The sequence below is a fragment of the Rutidosis leptorrhynchoides genome, chromosome 11 (assembly GCF_046630445.1).
Source record: "Rutidosis leptorrhynchoides isolate AG116_Rl617_1_P2 chromosome 11, CSIRO_AGI_Rlap_v1, whole genome shotgun sequence".
NCBI classification, from domain to species: Eukaryota; Viridiplantae; Streptophyta; class Magnoliopsida; order Asterales; family Asteraceae; genus Rutidosis; species Rutidosis leptorrhynchoides.
The window spans coordinates 53,464,230-53,482,693 of NC_092343.1; the positions used below are offsets into that span (position 1 = coordinate 53,464,230).

General features: G+C 36.3%; 3 protein-coding genes and 1 non-coding gene across 6 annotated transcripts; 2 read left to right on the forward strand and 2 right to left on the reverse strand.

Moving 5' to 3' along the window:
* The first annotated feature begins 1,628 nt into the window (after positions 1 to 1,628).
* On the forward strand, positions 1,629 to 11,540 carry LOC139877535 (phenylacetaldehyde synthase). The gene is made up of 13 exons (XM_071864970.1): positions 1,629 to 1,772; positions 1,888 to 2,014; positions 2,159 to 2,231; positions 2,593 to 2,823; positions 3,580 to 3,743; positions 4,059 to 4,199; positions 4,439 to 4,498; positions 8,439 to 8,603; positions 9,466 to 9,522; positions 9,653 to 9,717; positions 9,935 to 10,058; positions 10,728 to 10,865; positions 11,204 to 11,540. The coding sequence occupies exons 1-13, from the start codon at positions 1,666 to 1,668 to the stop codon at positions 11,324 to 11,326; spliced, it is 1,575 nt and encodes a 524-aa protein (XP_071721071.1). The 5' UTR covers positions 1,629 to 1,665; the 3' UTR covers positions 11,327 to 11,540.
* Positions 11,541 to 12,036: 496 nt separating this feature from the next.
* On the reverse strand, positions 12,037 to 12,116 carry TRNAL-UAG (transfer RNA leucine (anticodon UAG)). Its single transcript has one exon. It is a non-coding gene; the product is annotated as a tRNA-Leu (tRNA).
* A 92-nt stretch (positions 12,117 to 12,208) lies between these two features.
* LOC139877472 (mediator of RNA polymerase II transcription subunit 6) lies at positions 12,209 to 14,687 on the forward strand. 3 transcript variants are annotated; one of them, XM_071864896.1, is made up of 6 exons: positions 12,209 to 12,330; positions 12,761 to 13,043; positions 13,217 to 13,391; positions 14,028 to 14,097; positions 14,214 to 14,323; positions 14,414 to 14,687. In XM_071864896.1, the coding sequence occupies exons 2-6, from the start codon at positions 12,793 to 12,795 to the stop codon at positions 14,573 to 14,575; spliced, it is 768 nt and encodes a 255-aa protein (XP_071720997.1). In that variant the 5' UTR covers positions 12,209 to 12,330; positions 12,761 to 12,792; the 3' UTR covers positions 14,576 to 14,687. The 3 variants fall into 3 exon arrangements, with proteins under 3 accessions (XP_071720997.1, XP_071720995.1, XP_071720996.1); XM_071864894.1 differs by having other exon boundaries at positions 12,210 to 12,330; positions 12,758 to 13,043; positions 14,414 to 14,686; XM_071864895.1 differs by having other exon boundaries at positions 12,212 to 12,251; positions 12,758 to 13,043.
* Positions 14,688 to 15,234: 547 nt separating this feature from the next.
* On the reverse strand, positions 15,235 to 18,052 carry LOC139874581 (putative late blight resistance protein homolog R1A-10). Its single transcript, XM_071861991.1, is given in 7 exon segments — positions 15,235 to 15,729; positions 15,731 to 17,082; positions 17,085 to 17,130; positions 17,132 to 17,247; positions 17,250 to 17,581; positions 17,583 to 17,884; positions 18,005 to 18,052. Coding segments are annotated over 7 exon segments (2,445 nt in total). The 3' UTR covers positions 15,235 to 15,480.
* Positions 18,053 to 18,464: the final 412 nt, after the last annotated feature.

Sequence of the window (18,464 nt, forward strand, 5' to 3'; positions counted from 1 at the left end):
TGGTAACAACAACATACAATATTTAAAATTATATTTCTAATTATTATTATATATATATATATATATATATATATATATATATATATATATATATATATATATATATATATATATATATATATATATATATATATATATATATATATATACACACACACACATATCAAGTTACAATTAATTGTTCGTGAATCGTCGGAACTGGTCGAAGGTCAAATGATTTCATGAAACAGTACAAAAATTTTGAGACTCGGTTTAATAGACTTTGTTTACCGTGTCAAAACTATATAAAGATTAAGTTTAAATTTGGTCGGAAATTCCCGGGTCGTCACAAGCATGATGTTGGTTTGTTACCGGGTTCGAAGTTTTATACATACTAAGTTTCATTTTAGTTTTTACCAAAGGCTTGTTTGTTGATAGAGTTTGAATTCGATTCTGTAATATACCTAAAATACCGGTACTGATACCGCTATTTCTTAGTTCGGTTCAATGTTCGGTTCTGATATTGGGCAATTTTGTTCTCGATACTTCGATTTATGTACGGTCCAGTTCGGTATTCGTACTGATTTCATCCCTACAACAGTGTTTTCTTTTTATTGCGATTTAATGAATTTAATGAATGCGTATACATGGTGGGTTGAAGTGCTTAAAATGGGCATACGTGATCAATGTTGTAAATCTCCCGAGATCTCCCCGAGATCTCGTTTTTAGAAGGCAACCGAGACGAGATGTTCATCTCCCGAGATTTCTCGGTCAACGGGGTCAAACTTAGTCAAAGCCACGATTTCTCGGATTTTCTCTCTAATTTGTAAGATTTTCTGGTAAAATTCGTAATTTCTAAGATTTTCTCGCCCATTTCTCGGATATTTTTGTAAAATCTCGTAAAAACGTATATAAATATACATATATTTATGTTATTATCTATATTTTTATTAAAAAAACTATAAAGTCAAAGTAAGTCAACGTCCGAGATCTCCCCGAGATTATTCCGAAATGCCGAGATCTCCCTAAAAAGTCCAAACGAGATCTCCCCGAGATCCGAATTCTCCAACCTTGTACGTGATATGTATTTTAAGTAACACCACTTCCAACCGTGACCTTGGTTGACACTGACGTGGAGTCAGAGAGAGTACTTTTTGACTTCCTGACCGTGACATGGTAAATGTCATGCGGTAACATTCCATACTGGTAAATGTCACGTATCGAATGAATGAAAATGTTTTGAGCGATGTAGTAAAATATGATTGGGATGCTGGTTACAAAATAAATAAATAAATAAAGATCAACCAATCAAATACTTCCATCTATCATCTGACGCCACTTTTTTTTGTCACATTAGTGACTAACGCCACTTTTATGTCACCGGAAATGCTTAAAGACGTCGCGTTAATCGCGTCACCGGCATCACTCACATTCCACATCACCAACATTAACGTCATGACCTTCGCGTTATAACTAGTCTAAATGTGTTACTGTTTTAAATATTAAAAATGTTATGGAGTTATCTTTTTAAGTGGATAGTGGAAGGATAGTTGATGTATACTGTATTAATTTTAAAGGTTAGAAATGTTATATACTATAAGTAGTAACCAATAAACAAAAAATTTGTAAAAAAAAAAACACAAAAGGCTCAAAGAGTCTGAAAGACAGCCATTCATGTGACCACATATGCATACAGATAAGTGGGACGTGAACGTATATGATACAAACACTTGGCCCCATTGTGATTATCATATACGTTCACGTCAATCTTTCACTAAAATCATCAGCAAAATGTAAGCTTTGCAGTACAATTTTTTATTTTTTTTAAGTAAATTAAGTGTTCGATAATATGCCTGAGTGAACTTAAATATGAACATCATTGGGTTACTGTGTTTGAATCTTTGACAGGGAAAATGTGTTGAATCTTAAGCCAATGGATGCAGAGCAACTAAGAGAACATGGCCACAAAATGGTGGATTTCATTGCTGATTATTATAAGAACATTGAATCTTTCCCTGTTCTTAGCCAAGTTGAGGTATAACAGCATGGTCCCAAATTTGTATTGTATTTAATTGCTATGTTAAATAAATATTTCTTTATTTATGTTACACCATGCTGTTAATTTTAGTTTCTTATGGAGTATTTAGGAACCTTAATTGTTTTTAATTTAATAGATTAGCCAGGATATTTAAGGAAACTTCTTCCTGATTCTGCACCGGTGCAGCCTGAATCATTGGAAACAGTTCTTCAAGGTGATACCTATCGCCATTCGTCAATACTTTTCTATATCGCCATATTGTTTTGAATAATCTTGTGGTGGTAAAACGGGTGGGTCAGACGGGTCTGGTAACATTTTGAAATACATAATATTAACTGTGGGTCAAGTTGACCCGAAACACTTTCTGTCCAACAACTGCAAATTTTGATGAACTGTTTGCAAGTCAAATTTGATTACTTAAAGAAATTTCTTACATAAAATAGTATTATGAATACCAGTTTATATGAATTATATATGCACTTTGGAAAACTTTTTCCTGTTTCTGTAAAAGATGTTGTTTTTGGTTGACCCGTTAGAGATTAAACATAGCCCGAATTGACTTACTGTTACCACAGATGTTCAAACGAAGATATTGCCAGGTGTCACCCACTGGCAAAGCCCGGATTTCTACGCCTATTTCCCATCCAATAGCAGTGTTGCAGGCTTTCTTGGAGAAATGCTTAGTGGAGGAATTAACATGGTCGGGTTTAGTTGGATAACGTCTCCGGCTGCTACCGAACTCGAAATGATCGTTCTTGATTGGCTCGCTAATTTACTCAAGCTTCCAAGTGATTTTCTTTCCAATGGTGAGAGTTTCAACCGTTTTCTTTCCCCCAAGGTTTCAAAAATTGTAACTCGGGAGTACTCGGTTGAGACTTATTAGGAGGGGCGAAATTAGAGTGGGGCAGGGGGCACCTGCCCCCAGTGGATTTGAAATTTTTAAGGTTAAAATTTTCGATTTATTTATTTTTCTCCAACCCAAAAGCCTCCAACTTTTTCATTGTTGGACTCTTTACTTTGTAGAAAAAAGGTTGTATTTTGCACAAAAGCCTCCATATTTTGACCCCAACCCAAAAGCCCATGACCCAAAATGTTGTATTTTCATGGAAGGAAAAAATTTACAGTGAATGTGAGCGCTTTAGAAAAACAATGCCGCCCCCGGTGAAAAATATTCTTGATTCCGCTACTGCTTATTAGGGAGTACTCGGAAACTCGGGGAGTACTCGGATGTTGACCAAGTTTGACTATGAGCGATTTGGCCAATTTTGACCTATTTTTCGAGTAATCTTGATACTCCCTGAGTTGCAAAAACCGAGTATTTGCCGAGTTGCAAAAACCGAGTACTCGTCGAGTAATTCAGAGCTCTACAACATTGTTTCCCACTCATAATACTGAAACGTTTATTGAACTAGTCATATGTGCCATGAAGAGATTTATCAAAAACGAATCCCCTGTTGATTATTTTAGTGGTTCACAAGGCATTAAGCAGGTTTTGTGAACTTTTTTTTGTTTCTTTTCAAATGTAGCCCAAACTATTATCAATTTGGTTTGTCATATTTCAGGCCAAGGTGGCGGTGCAATACAAGGGACTGCAAGTGAAGCCCTTCTTGTTGTGCTTTTGGCTGCTCGGGATAAGGTATTAAGAGAGGTTGGGAAAGATCGTCTTGGAAAACTCGTAGTCTATGCTTCTGATCAAACCCATTCTTCTTTACTCAAGGCATGCCAGGTATGTTCGTTACCCTCCTTTACTATCTTCAACTATTATCTTCTTTATATAATTACTAGATATGTCAAGATGGGCGGGTCGGGCTAGTTGTGTTACAGATTGAATTGGGACAGGTATACCTAGAAACATTTTCTCCCGCTGTTCATGAGATTTATAATAAATAAATAGCTAATTAACTCAATATGATCACTAACAATGTTATGCATATTATACGTTTCATTTCGTTATCATTTTTGGACACTTGTTAAGTGAATCTTTATTTAAGTGAAATGCAACATATGTTCTATTTAAGTGAATCTTTATTTATTGTGGCAGATAGCAGGAATTCATCCTGAAAATTGTAGGGCATTAAAAACAGGACCCTGCAATGAGTACGCTCTTTCTCCCGAATCACTCACTGATGCGATTTCACACGACGTTGCCTCTGGTTTAATCCCTCTTTTCCTTTGTGCGACAGTAAGTTATCTTTTCTTTAATCTTTTACATAATTAAACATTATGAAAACATTAATAACTTGTCATTTTGTTAATCCTAAGCAATGATGCATACACTGTCCTTTTTGTGTATGTTGTCCCCATATATTTTTGTATGTCTGAACTCTACATTTGATGTTTAACAGGAGTAAAGTAATTATTTAAAAATTAAAATCACCATGTAATTTTAAGTTTTTTAAGTGCATTGCCTTATACATGTAGGTAGGTTCTACATCTTCAACAGCTGTCGATCCTTTGCCTGCACTTGGAAAAATTTCCAAGGTAATATATAGATTTATGTTTCAGATTTTATTTTACCTTTTTAAAAGTAAATTTACACACCCTATACTTATGTTGGGAAATTACGGCCTCACTAATTCCCACCACCCAGCCCAACAATAATAGTAAAGAAATAAGAACAATACACAACACAAGATTTAACGTGGAAACTCCAAAACAGGAGAAAAACCACCGGCCCCCAAAGAGAGAAATACACTATATCACAAATTGTTACAATGATATAGACGACTCTCTTAAGCCAACTACACTCTCCAAAATATTTAACTAATACAACTCTCAAACAAGGGTAAGAAAGAAAGAAATAATCAAATACTTAGAGTGTATTGATTGGTGCGATTTGGAATGAAGACTTAGCCCCTCTTATATAACCAAGTCACTCACCCCTCACATCTTCCTCCCACCAATGTGGGATAAACATATCTTCTACTAGCCAAAATAAACCAACAAATCTCCACCTTTTGGATAGAAGAAGATAACCATGCTTCCACATTGCAAGGATAACCGATGTAGACGCTTCCTCGACGACAACTTCAAGATCCTCATCTTCATGCCGTTGACATTATCTCCCAAGAGACAAAACTTGCATCTTCATCGAACATTGTCTAAACCAACAATCATTGTCATCACAGACAATCATAACTCTTAACAAGAATTATCATACTCCACCATTAAGAGTATAGCACCTAGAATATCACATTCCAAGCATTTCACCTCGGCACATGTTGTTGAACAACCAGCTGAAACTTTATGGTGCAACTTCCTTGTTTGGCTTTCCCGAAAGTCCCATCAGCTACAACATCAGTTTCCACCACACAGCCTGCATCAACGCCAAACCAATGCCCATGTGTAATTGTGGAACCGCTAACGAACATCCCTTTCCACGGTGGCGCGGACACACCATGAGGATGACGTGACTTCAGAGGAATTCGTCACTCTCCGTAACAACGGAGACAATGTTAGCGTCTTTGGAGCCATTTGCCGGATTAGCTCCACCGGGACAATTAACCCTTGCATGTCCAGTCTTCCCGCACTTCCAGCATGTCAGATTCTTTCTAGAGTTTCTCTTCTGCCTATCCGAACACAACACTATCGTATCTTCTGATGACGAGACTCCGTTACCTTCCAATCTTTTCTCCTCGGATAGGAGCTTGCTAGTAACATCTTCAAACTTCAACGTTTCTTTCCCGTACATTAGAATAGGTTTCATGTGCTCATAGGACGATGATAAAGATAATATCAACCTCAAAGCTTTATCTTCATCATCCGTTTTAACTCCAATAGCCTCCAGTTCCGAAACAATACCGTTAAGAATACTTAGATGATCTGAAATCTTTGAACCCCCGTCCATACGCAGAGTATGAAATTGTTCTTTAAGACACAACCGATTTGAGATGCCCTTGCCCTGGTACAACTGCTCTAGTTTAACCCAAAGCTCCTTTGGCGTTGATAACCCGTGCACATTTGCAAGCACGTTCTTTGCAAGACACAAACGAATCGCACTAGTGTATTGATTGGTGCGATTTGGAATGAAGACTTAGCCCCTCTTATATAACCAAGTCACTCACCCCTCACATCTTCCTCCCACCAATGTGGGATAAACATATCTTCTACTAGCCAAAATAAACCAACAAATCTCCACCTTTTGGATAGAAGAAGATAACCATGCTTCCACATTGCAAGGATAACCGATGTAGACGCTTCCTCGACGACAACTTCAAGATCCTCATCTTCATGCCGTTGACATTATCTCCCAAGAGACAAAACTTGCATCTTCATCGAACATTGTCTAAACCAACAATCATTGTCATTACAGACAATCATAACTCTTAACAAGAATTATCATACTCCACCATTAAGAGTATAGCACTTAGAATATCACATTCCAAGCATTTCACCTCGGCACATGTTGTTGAACAACCAGCTGAAACTTTATGGTGCAACTTCCTTGTTTGACTTTCCCGAAAGTCCCATCAGCTACAACATCAGTTTCCACTACACAGCCTGCATCAACGCCAAACCAATGCCCATGTGTAATTGTGGAACCGCTAACGAACATCCCTTTCCACGGTGGCGCGGACACACCATGAGGATGACGTGACTTCAGAGGAATTCGTCACTCTCCGTAACAACGGAGACAATGTTAGCGTCTTTGGAGCCATTTGCCGGATTAGCTCCACCGGGACAATTAACCCTTGCATGTCCAGTCTTCCCGCACTTCCAGCATGTCAGATTCTTTCTAGAGTTTCTCTTCTGCCTATCCGAACACAACACTATCGTATCTTCTGATGACGAGACTCCGTTACCTTCCAATCTTTTCTCCTCGGATAGGAGCTTGCTAGTAACATCTTCAAACTTCAACGTTTCTTTCCCGTACATTAGAATAGGTTTCATGTGCTCATAGGACGATGATAAAGATAATATCAACCTCAAAGCTTTATCTTCATCATCCGTTTTAACTCCAATAGCCTCCAGTTCCGAAACAATACCGTTAAGAATACTTAGATGATCTGAAATCTTTGAACCCCCATCCATACGCAGAGTATGAAATTGTTCTTTAAGACACAACCGATTTGAGATGCCCTTGCCCTGGTACAACTGCTCTAGTTTAACCCAAAGCTCCTTTGCCGTTGATAACCCGTGCACATTTGCAAGCACGTTCTTTGCAAGACACAAACGAATCGCACTTGCTGCCCTCAAATCCATATCATCCCATTCTTCTTCATCGAACTTCTTGCTAGAATCACTGCCGAGAACAAGGGTGGGTTTACCCTTCAAAGCCTTGTGTAAACCGGACTGAATCAACACATCCTTGACTTGAACCTGCCATAAGCCAAAATTGATCCTCCCATCAAATTTCTCTACATCAAACCTCATTGGACTGAACTTCGACATCGTATCCGTATCCTATAAACAACACTTTCTCTGATTTTGCTCACGTTTCGAATAGCCAAAAGATGTAGCAGGTAGCCAGGACCCTTTAAATCGGAAATCCACAACTAGGCCACTAACAAATCCAACTATTACTACGAATCAGAAAAAATATTGTCTAACCAGATACCCTATACGATCAATAGAACTCGTTTCTGATGTGGACGATCCACTCCCGTGGCAACCACAGAGCATACTACGACTCCTATAACCGAGACCCCCGTCAAACCTGACGCTCTGATACCAGTTGTTGGGAAATTACGGCCTCACTAATTCCCACCACCCAGCCCAACAATAATAGTAAAGAAATAAGAACAATACACAACACAAGATTTAACGTGGAAACTCCAAAACAGGAGAAAAACCACCGGCCCCCAAAGAGAGAAATACACTATATCACAAATTGTTACAATGATATAGACGACTCTCTTAAGCCAACTACACTCTCCAAAATATTTAACTAATACAACTCTCAAACAAGGGTAAGAAAGAAAGAAATAATCAAATACTTAGAGTGTATTGATTGGTGCGATTTGGAATGAAGACTTAGCCCCTCTTATATAACCAAGTCACTCACCCCTCACATCTTCCTCTCACCAATGTGGGATAAACATATCTTCTACTAGCCAAAATAAACCAACAACTTATACAAATTTGAGAACTCATTAGAACATAGATGTGGCAAATTTGACCCATTTACTTATGTATGAAAGGCCGATTCGGTTATCTTTTATATTTTTTGTGCATACTTGACCCATACCAATTTGATCCAAACCCATTTTCCCACTTTCCCGGAGTACTTGTCACTATTTTTCTCTTTCTTTAGCCAAACTAAGGGGTTGTTTTTACTTATTTACGCTTTCATAACTTGCTACTTCCATTTATAATCTATCTTGTATTTCGAGTACAACGATTATGTTTCACTAATTTGTCATTTGCTTCTGTATATAAATAAAGTTGGGTATGCGAAAGTTATTTGTTATTTATTTGGCAGAGATATAAAATATGGTTTCATGTGGATGCTGCGTACGCCGGTAGCGCGTGTATTTGTCCCGAATACCGACATCATCTAAATGGTGTTGAAGAAGCCGACTCATTTAACATGAATTGCCACAAATGGCTCTTAACCAACTTCGATTGTTCTGCGTTGTGGATAAAGGTTCAGACTTTAATTAAATTATTATAAAATTTATTCTTATATTTTGGCCGTGGTCATTTAGCTCCCGCTCAGTACATTGTTCAATGAAAGTGTTGAGTATCTAATATATCCCAAACACTTAAATAGTGAGAAACTAGAATACTATCAGTGACCAAAATCATTATTATCAATAGTATACAAATTGAACAAGGTTAATTTTGAATTGATACTGCAAAAAAGAAACAGGTGGCAAAATGGGTGGGTCAGGAGGGTTGGGTAGTACCCCAGTGGGTCAAAACGGGTTGACTTGACTGCCATTACCTTGTCTATTTTTCTAATTTCATATTTAGTATAAATGATATGACCATAGAAATTACTATTCATATAGTGATCCAGTTTTGTGCATTTAGCACCTAGAATATGGGAATACTTAGTCCACATTGAGTTACTTTTATACTATTCAATTCATTTTTACGTAATTTTTAAATATAATCTCGCTGACCCAATTCCTTTGATGTTTTTGCCAAAATTTATTTGATTCACATACGTTGGGTAAATTTTCCCTCCAAAAAGGGTAATGTTATCTCTAATTATCAAATTGAACTATCAAGTATAAGTTGTGTAGCCATTTAATCTTATATGCTTTTGATTTTTTTGTTTAAAAGGTAGAAGGTTTTTCCTGTTCGGGCTACCCGGGAGGGCGAGTAATCCGACCTCATACGCAGCCCAACAGGATTACTCCCTGGCTGTTTCCAACCCATCCCTGACCAACACTAAATATTCGTCCTAGACAGGATTAGAACCTGAGACCTCTTGATTTTGTTTATTATTATTATTTTTTTTTAATTTAGCTCATGATTATTACTATTTTTTGTCTAACCAGGACCGCAATGCCCTCATCCAGTCTCTGTCAACAAATCCCGAGTTCTTAAAGAATAAAGTAATCATATCCACCATATGTTAGAGTTTTTTTTTTTTTTTTTTTGATAATTTTAATGGTATTATAGCCCGTCGCTTGAAGATTACGAATTATTTAACAAAAAACTTTATTTTCTGCTGTTGAACATCAGGCGTCTCAAGGTGGTACAGTCGTAGATTATAAAGATTGGCAAATTCCTCTCGGTCGCAGATTCAGGTACCACACTTAATCATTATTCACACAAAGGCTAAATTTGTCTTTTACTAGATAGGTAGTTTAGTTCCTTCTTATAAAAAGGTGTAAATCGCATTGAGATTAATATAAAAGAAGAATTAAATTATTACTAAAAGAGTAGTCTAGTTTCTTGGGAGATTATCCATCTCGAATCGGTCTTTTATCAGTTTGTGACTATAATGTATGTGTTCTTCGATAGGTCTTTAAAACTGTGGATGGTATTAAGGCTTTATGGAGTTGAAAATCTTCAGTCTTATATAAGAAATCACATCAACTTGGCTAAACATTTTGAATTTCTTGTTCGTCAAGACCCAAGGTTTAAGGTACAACTAAATCGCTTAAACGAATTTATAGCTTATCACATTATTATTGTTACAGTGTATTTAAAGTTATTAAACGCGTCTTCAAGATATCTCTAAATTTGTCTTTATAAAGGATATTTTGTCCACTGAAGAAATGCAATGCCTTGCATAATAATTTGGTGACATGGTCCTTTAAAAAAACGAGGGGATGTTGCAGGTTCAAACGAGAACCACGAAAAGGGCGAGAACTGCAAGATCTTTTTAATTTCATAGTTTTTATGCATTTAAATGCAAAAAATTACATGCAAACGTTAATTAATGCTCATATCATTAACAAACATATGTTAATTACAACAAATTACATGTTAAATTGTTAATGTTAATTATATGAAATGTTCACATGTTCACAAACAAATATGCACATGTGAACGATAAACTATATAGTTGATTATTTAGGTAAAATATAAATTTTTTTCAAACTATTTTATGTTCATTCTTACTCTTCATCAATATTTATGGGTGATTCAATCTACTCACATGTAAAAATCTTTGTAAATTAAAAGTTCTCACAGTTCTCGCCCTTTTTTAGTTCTCGTTTGAACTTTTGACGTTTCAAATTTATACAAAAATTTCAAATATGTACAAGTTTTTTTCGAATAATGGTACTGTTATTAACGTTTCCATTTTTAGATCGCTGCTACGAGGACATTTTCGTTAGTTTGTTTTCGCCTTGTACCTGCCAACAAAAATGAAGAATATGTGAATAAAGTCAACCGCGACCTCTTGGATGCAGTCAACTCATCCGGGAATATCTTCATCTCTCATACAGTATGGACTTTTTACCTCTATATAGCGTTGAATGTTTGGAAACTATAGGTGGTAAAATCACCCATCTATCTACAACTGGGTTAATTTGATTAGAAAGTCAAACAAAAGTCATTGCAAATGTACTTTCAATGCATAAAATGCTCATAAGTAGTTTTTTTTTCTACAAAAAGTTTGATTAATGTACTATGTTTTTAATAATATTTGACATGCTAAAGTATTGAAGTTCTAAATTTGAAAACAACAGGTTTTCTTGGATCAACCTTGCCCGTTTTGACCCATACACCCGTTATTTTACATCTGTTGACATGTTCATTTTCCTTGTGAATTGTTGTTTGCAGGTGCTATCGGGTAAATATATTTTAAGGTTTGCTGTAGGCGCTCCATTGACAGAAGAAAGGCACGTCGTTGCAGCTTGGAAGGTTCTTCAGGAAACGGCGTCTACTCTTTTACAGAAATCTTAGAATAAGTTTCTTTGGAAGTAACATATAATAAGTTTCTTCAACATTAGATTTCTGAAAAAGTAAAACATTTCTACAACTGATTTGAAGCCTTCATTGAAATTATAATTTTTAACGCTTTAAAAAGCATTATTGGATCATTGTATTGTATCTACTCAATCAGATCGTAGGATATGAACCACTTGTAATCTCCTTAGATCTCCTCATCTATTTTAAATTAATGTATGTATTTTTGCAAAAAAGACTTATTATGCAACTGCAAGTAAGTTGGGTTACCTTAATTGGTTAAGCAGATGGATTAAACGTTTACCATACAAACACAAATCTGCTAATTAAAATACTTTAGTTAGTGGATTTAAAAATGCTGTCAAACAAGTCACTGTAAACCTTGCTTTATCTGTGATCAAATGATAACCCTAAAATCTAACATATGGCCTAACCTGATTTAAATATGCATTAAACATATAATTACATTTCATTAAAATGCACAATGTATGTTTGTACAACTTTTTGTTTCTTTGAAAAAGTAGACAACTTTATTACCAGTCAAAGCCAATATACAATGTAAACTTGGTCTTTCTAATGTGTTTATTATGTCTAGATGGTGTTTGATATAAAAAAAAATTATTTATTTATTATGTTACAATAATATTCGGCAAATTAAAACTCTAACATTATTAATCATGTTAATAGACAATATAAATACAGAAAAATGACGGCTGTGGGATTTGAACCCACGCCCTTTCGGACCAGAGCCTAAATCTGGCGCCTTAGACCACTCGGCCAAACCGTCATGATATGTAACCATACAAATTAACTAAAGATAAACCAAAATATTGTTTTGCTTTAAATTAGTATACAATGATGGTGTACTTGAAGCGTTTAAGAAGGTATATTTTTCTGTATCTGATTAACACAATTGTAGCTGGTAAATTCCTATTTTCCTATCCGATTCGAATTCATTCAATATCTAATCTGCGTGTTCCATGAAATTGGGCTAAACTCAGGTTATATGAATTTTTGTCAAGTTATGATTGATTTTGTAATTGAAAACTAGGGTTACTATACTCATAATCATATAGAGGGATCCGGGTCAAACCTTATCCCTGTTCTCCAATTATACTTCAGTTAAAAGCCAATTGTATGTTCTACATATCGTAGTCTGTGATTCCTTTAAAGTTACCTTTTTTTAGTACTGATATTATTCTCTTACGAATGCCCACAAGGTGTTCGATGTAATGTCAGTTAGTAGCTTTATTTGTTTGAGCTCCTGTGTACCATATACTGATATTAATCATCTCCCTGAATCATAACATTATAGTAATAGTACAACAGTCATGTGTTTTTTTATGTATTTCCTCTACATTTGCTTGTTTTCAAGATTGTAACTTTTTATGTTCTGCATTGGTGAAAAGACTATTGTTTTGTTTACAGAAGTTGTGACTTCCTAAATCTTGAAGTTTAGCGATATGGCGGAGACACCCATGTTGCCACCGAACTTAGGACCTGGCGGTGATGGTAATGCGGCTGCAGCTCCACCGCCACCTGGAACAGACATGACCGGAATATGTTTTCGAGATCAGTTGTGGTTAAACACATATCCACTGGACCGTAATCTTGTCTTTGATTACTTTGCGCTTTCGCCTTTCTATGATTACACTTGCAATAATGAACAACTCAGGATGCGATCAATTCATCCGTTAGATATCTCCCATCTTTCGTAAGTTCCCGTTTTCCAATTATAAGCTGTTATAGGGTATTTTCATAATATACATGTGGTTACACTGTTCTGAACAATAAAGTAAGTATGAAACGATAGCGATGACTTGGATTTTATTTGGATATTGTAATAAATCTGTATTAATATGAGATGATTGAAAATTTTATTTATAGTAAAATGGCAGGAATAGAGTTTATGGTGAGCGATGTTACGGAACCACACCTTTTTGTGATACGTAAACAAAAGAGGGATGGTCCTGAAAAAGTTACTCCGATGCTTACTTATTACGTGCTCGATGGTTCGATATACCAAGCACCACAACTTTGCAATGTCTTTGCGGCTCGGGTTGTAAGTGCTTGTTCCCTTGTTTATATTTTACGTTTAAGTGGGAGACATGGACATGTTGGCTAATTTGACAAAATGGGGCAGGACTTGTTGGGTTGACCAAAACTTTTTTAAGCCCACACTATTTTTATTAGTCAATTATATCACAAAAGGTATCTTACTTTAATTAGTCAATTATATGATTATATCGCATCCAATGAATTGTTCAATTTTTATTCATTTTGTATAAGATAAGATTCATTGAAATGATATGTTGAATTTTATAAAAAGTTGTGTAAAGTTTAAAATGAGAAGTTATTATTAATAGAATTGTTATATCAATAGTTGATTTGGAAAGATTATTTACGAATTTTGAAGGGAAATTCGGACTAGAAACATTGTTGAATGTATTTTTAAAGACATTGGTGAAGATGCTTCGTATGTAATTATGTAATTAAGATAAGATAAATACGAATTGGGTGACACTCGACATCTTCAACCTGTTTCCTTTTAAGCTAATTCTGTATCTATATAATTTATATTTTTGACTGTTAGAGATGAAACATAATCTAGCTTGACCATCTATATATCTCTAATATTTTGATTATACATGTATACTTGAGTAACTATTGTTTTGTATTAATTTGGTCGTGTATACAGGGACGAGCTTTATATCATATATCGAAGGCTTTTACTACTGCAGCCTCAAAGTTGGAGAAGGTTGGGTATGGTAAGCTTCACATTCATGTCACACATTTCTCATTTTGCAACCTCTAATTGTTGACTATATTTATATATTTAACTAACGATTCGTTATTTAATATGTAATTTATATATATGACGTAGTGGACCCGGAGAATGAGGGCGCATCTGTTGAAACGAAGGCTGCCAAGGAAAATATCAACTTTAAAGAAGTTAAACGAGTAGATCACATTCTTGCCTCGTTGCAACGCAAGGTAAACCTTTTTTTTTTTCCTGACTATATATATCTCATATTTGCATTTGTTTAAAATGCTTGCTTGTATTAAACCAAACATCACTTGCAGCTTCCGCCTGCACCTCAACCACCTCCTTTTCCAGAGGGTTACACACCGCAATCGACCACCGAAGGTGAGCAAGGCCCTGAAACCGAGCTAGCGGACCCTAGACTTCTGCCAGTGGACCCCATCCTTGACCAAGGTCCAGCCAAAAGAATGAAATTTACTTGAGTTATATATCGAACACAATGGTCTAATTTTCTATTCGCATTGGATCATGATTGTGAACTATCATTTTTTTTAGATTTATGAATAGTTGGCTAGTAAATAGTTTCTTTGTATGCTTTAGCTAATTTGAATGCTATTTGTTTCATGCATCTCCATAATTGATTTTTCTCTCTATAACCAGCGAGATACATGCACCTGCATATCAAGCGAACCATGTTGGTCCATTAGGGTCAACATGACATGAGATGTCAGTTGTCACATATCTCAACTGTTACATTCATTTGAACACGAAAGAATCTCAACCTTCAGGTATGAGTGGTTTGTAAAGTTTTGACTTTTGACACTTTCGAGTTTACCTGTCGGGTCATGTAAGGTGCAGTGTTGGCAGAGCTCGAGAGTATTCAGTGAGTACTCGGCCTAAAAAGTCTCCCGGTTATTCGGCCCAATTACTTGGATTACTCAGTCAAACTCGGGATTACTCGGAGAAATCAATCAAAGTTTGGTTAACATCCGAGTACTCCACAAGTTGCAAAGTACTCCCTATGAATCTTGACTGAGTACTCGGGAGTAGCGATTTTTGCAACTTTGGTAAGGTTGCTTGGATGGAATTTCCTCCGACCCAAAACAGAAAAAGGAATAAGAATAAAAAAAAATTGGACTTGTCATCTTTTCATTACTTTGTATACATAATGTTAATACTGACCTAATAATAAATGAATCAATCAAATAAAAGTAGTGATGTAAAACTTGGAGTTACAAATAAGTGACAAGTCCATGACCAATATTTCAAGTGTCATATCTCTAGTTCAATGTTATAAACTTTTCAAGAAATAGTTCAACTAGATTAACATGGCTCATAACAACCAAAAATCTTGAAAATAGCAAGCTTAGTCATTAGTGCTCATGTTTTACATCTCTTGCTCTGGAGGGAAGACAAGAAGCTTAAAATTCGTCTGAATCGCACGAACATAAGCAACGGCAGAATGAGAAGTCCAAGTCATCTCCACGAGCTCAAGCGTCGATATGTCCCCAAGACCAGAAGGCATACTAACAAGCCGTTCACAAAACTTCAAACTAACTCGTTGAAGCTGAGGAAACTGATGGCCAACAGCATCCCATTGCTCCAAATCCGTCTTACCAATGTGAAGAACTCTTAAGATTTACAAAACCCGCATCTGATGTTTTCCAAATTTTACCTACAAATGCACTGTGTTCCAGTTTAAGAACCTCAAGGCCAGGCAACTTTGCAAGAACCGACATGTGCTCCCAGTCAAGCATTGTTCTGGACATAGTAAGTTTCTTCAGCTTAGGAGGGAACTTGTACCATTCAGGAAGACCATGCAGCTTAGCAGCCGATAGTGGGGTTGGAAACGTGTCGTTCACCAATTTTAACTTCTGGAGGTGGCCTAATTTTGCAATGTTATCGAACATACAATTGTCGTTTTGTTTGTGTTCCAAAAGGGACGTCAATTTCCAACGAACCCCGAGTTTTTGTAGATTAGGCGTCCGAGCTAAAACCACGTCGGTGCAACTACTTGGTGAAATGTTACACATGGTTCTAAGGTTTACATTAACCGAGGGATCATCTCCTGTTAGTGATTTCGAAGATGGAGTTGGCAAATCACTAGCTGCATTTGTATAGACATGCCTCAACTGCAATAACTTAAAGAGATTTGCTCGAACCTTAATGTTGCGGTTGTTTGTCTTCAAAATAAGCGTTTGTAAGTTCCAAAGGTTGGAGACACTTTCAGGAATAATCGTATATGTGCCTGACAGAGCAACGTACCTCAAATGAACGAGTGGTATAAATGTATGTAAACTTTCGAAAGTAATTGACGAGGAAACGTCAACAACCCTAAGCAATCTAAAAGATCCAGGAAAGGATGGTGTTTTGTGATCGGAACTGACCTCTTCATCGTCATAGCTCAATAAGGAGCGGGTATATTCGTGTGACCAGTTGGGGTCTGAGGAAACATATTCTTTAACCCAACAACGGATAGAAACACGACGAAAGGAATTCGAAGAAGGTTTCAAACCACCTTTGATCTTTTTGAAAAAGTTTTCTTCTTCAGCTTGTTTGACGCACAGTTGATGTAACATATAATAGATTCGACATGTTTTAATCCTGCCATCAGACGTCCTCTTTTCAACCAAAACTAAGTTCCGATCTACAAGATCCTGCAAGTTCTCCTCTGCCAACTCTTCTGCATTAGTGTTGTCACTTGTTTGTCGAATAAGCCCCTCTGCAACCCAAATATGGATCATTTTCCACACGGGTACCTCGAAATCTTGTGGGAAAACACCAAAATACAAGAAACAAGCTTTCAAATCGGAAGGTAAATGGTAATAACTAAGTTTTAATACCTCCTTGCAATGCTCTTGGTAACCTGAACCTACAGACGTCTCAAGTTTTTCGTCTACTCTCTTCCACGTGTTACTCGTTTTATCTTTTTTTCTAAGGATTCCAGCAATCACGACGATCACAAGAGGTGACCCGTAGCATTTTTTGCGATTCTCCGCCCTAGATCCTCGAGTTCATTAGAGCAACGGGCCCCCTTTCGGAAAGACGTTTTTCTTGAGTAAATCCCAACTCTCATCATCGTTAAGAAAAGGAATTTGATACACATTGTTCTTACTGGCATGAAGACCTATTTCCTTGATTCGACTAGTCAACAAGACCTATACACAACGGATGGATCATTGTACAGTATCCCAGCAACCGTTGTTTTACCTAATCCACCCATACCTACAACCGTGATCACCTCTCGTTCTTCCGTTTCCCGCTTGAGCAATCCCATCACCTTTTCAGCTTCTTTCTCCATACTAAATTTGATATCTTCCTGCTCCGTATAGAGAGGAAGCCGAGCCTTTACCCTGGTTAAATTTACATTCTTATCCCCAAACGATTCCCTAGCATTCAACATGTTCACACTCACCAATATACCTTTGAACTTTTCTCTAACGATACCGATTATCTTTGCGTCATATTGAACGGGTGACGCCTTCTTAATTCTGGGTCTTAACATCTGTTGCGTTGACTATGTAAACATCTCAAATATCTTCGGCTTCATAGACCTTCTTTCTAATTTTTCTGAGGAGATATTTGACACTCTGGCTCCGTATCTCGGTAGTTTGCTTCACGAACGCTGCCAATAGACGGAGGTCATTGCATAACAAATCGATTTGATCTTTGACGCTTGATGACAAATTGGACAAATTGGAGTTTTTGATTAGCAGTCGTGTCAGATTACCCAACATGAACTCCACAACCACGGCTGCATCTGCAATATTACTACTAAAATCACGCTCGATCTATGAAAAAATCTGTTTAAGACAAAAATAAAAGGTCAAAGTCATCATGAACTTTGTTTTATGAAACAGCCGAAAAGTGGACAAAAAAGAGTGCCGAAAACTGTGCAACTAATTAATTACATGATCTTGAAAACGCTGAATTATATACTCGTATTTGAAAACAACCATTCTGTGATGCAATCTGTTAAAAGACATATATTTGATGTAGTAATCCATTAAACAAACTTATTTTGTACGTAATAACAACTATTCTGCAAATTACAATTAAATACAGCCAATCCAAAAAAATATACTTATATCTCGTATTCGCATTACGATTAAGTTAAGTAGTCATTATATATAATCATATTTGGTCACCTAAAATTAAAATTAATAGTATCATCATGTTCACCTACAACAGCCGGAAACAATATATCTCTCATATTTTTAACATAAAATATTACAAAATCAAAATTAATTAGGTAGATAGATTACCTGATTTAATCCAAATAAAGTTGTTAGAGACTTGAAATTTTTATGTTGAAGATGAAGAATGAGACTCCCTTCACGTATCAGGCTTCTTCTTTAAATTTTGATTTGG

Coding starts and splice junctions, on each gene's coding strand:
- LOC139877535 (XM_071864970.1), top strand. CDS start 1,666: ATGCATACAGATAAGTGGGACGTGAACGTATATGATACAAACACTTGG. Junction 2,232..2,592: donor ATTGGAAACAGTTCTTCAAG/GTGATACCTATC, acceptor CTGTTACCACAG/ATGTTCAAACGAAGATATTG. Junction 10,059..10,727: donor GTCAAGACCCAAGGTTTAAG/GTACAACTAAAT, acceptor TTCCATTTTTAG/ATCGCTGCTACGAGGACATT.
- LOC139877472 (XM_071864896.1), top strand. CDS start 12,793: ATGGCGGAGACACCCATGTTGCCACCGAACTTAGGACCTGGCGGTGAT. Junction 13,392..14,027: donor ATGTCTTTGCGGCTCGGGTT/GTAAGTGCTTGT, acceptor TCGTGTATACAG/GGACGAGCTTTATATCATAT. Junction 14,098..14,213: donor GTTGGAGAAGGTTGGGTATG/GTAAGCTTCACA, acceptor TATATGACGTAG/TGGACCCGGAGAATGAGGGC.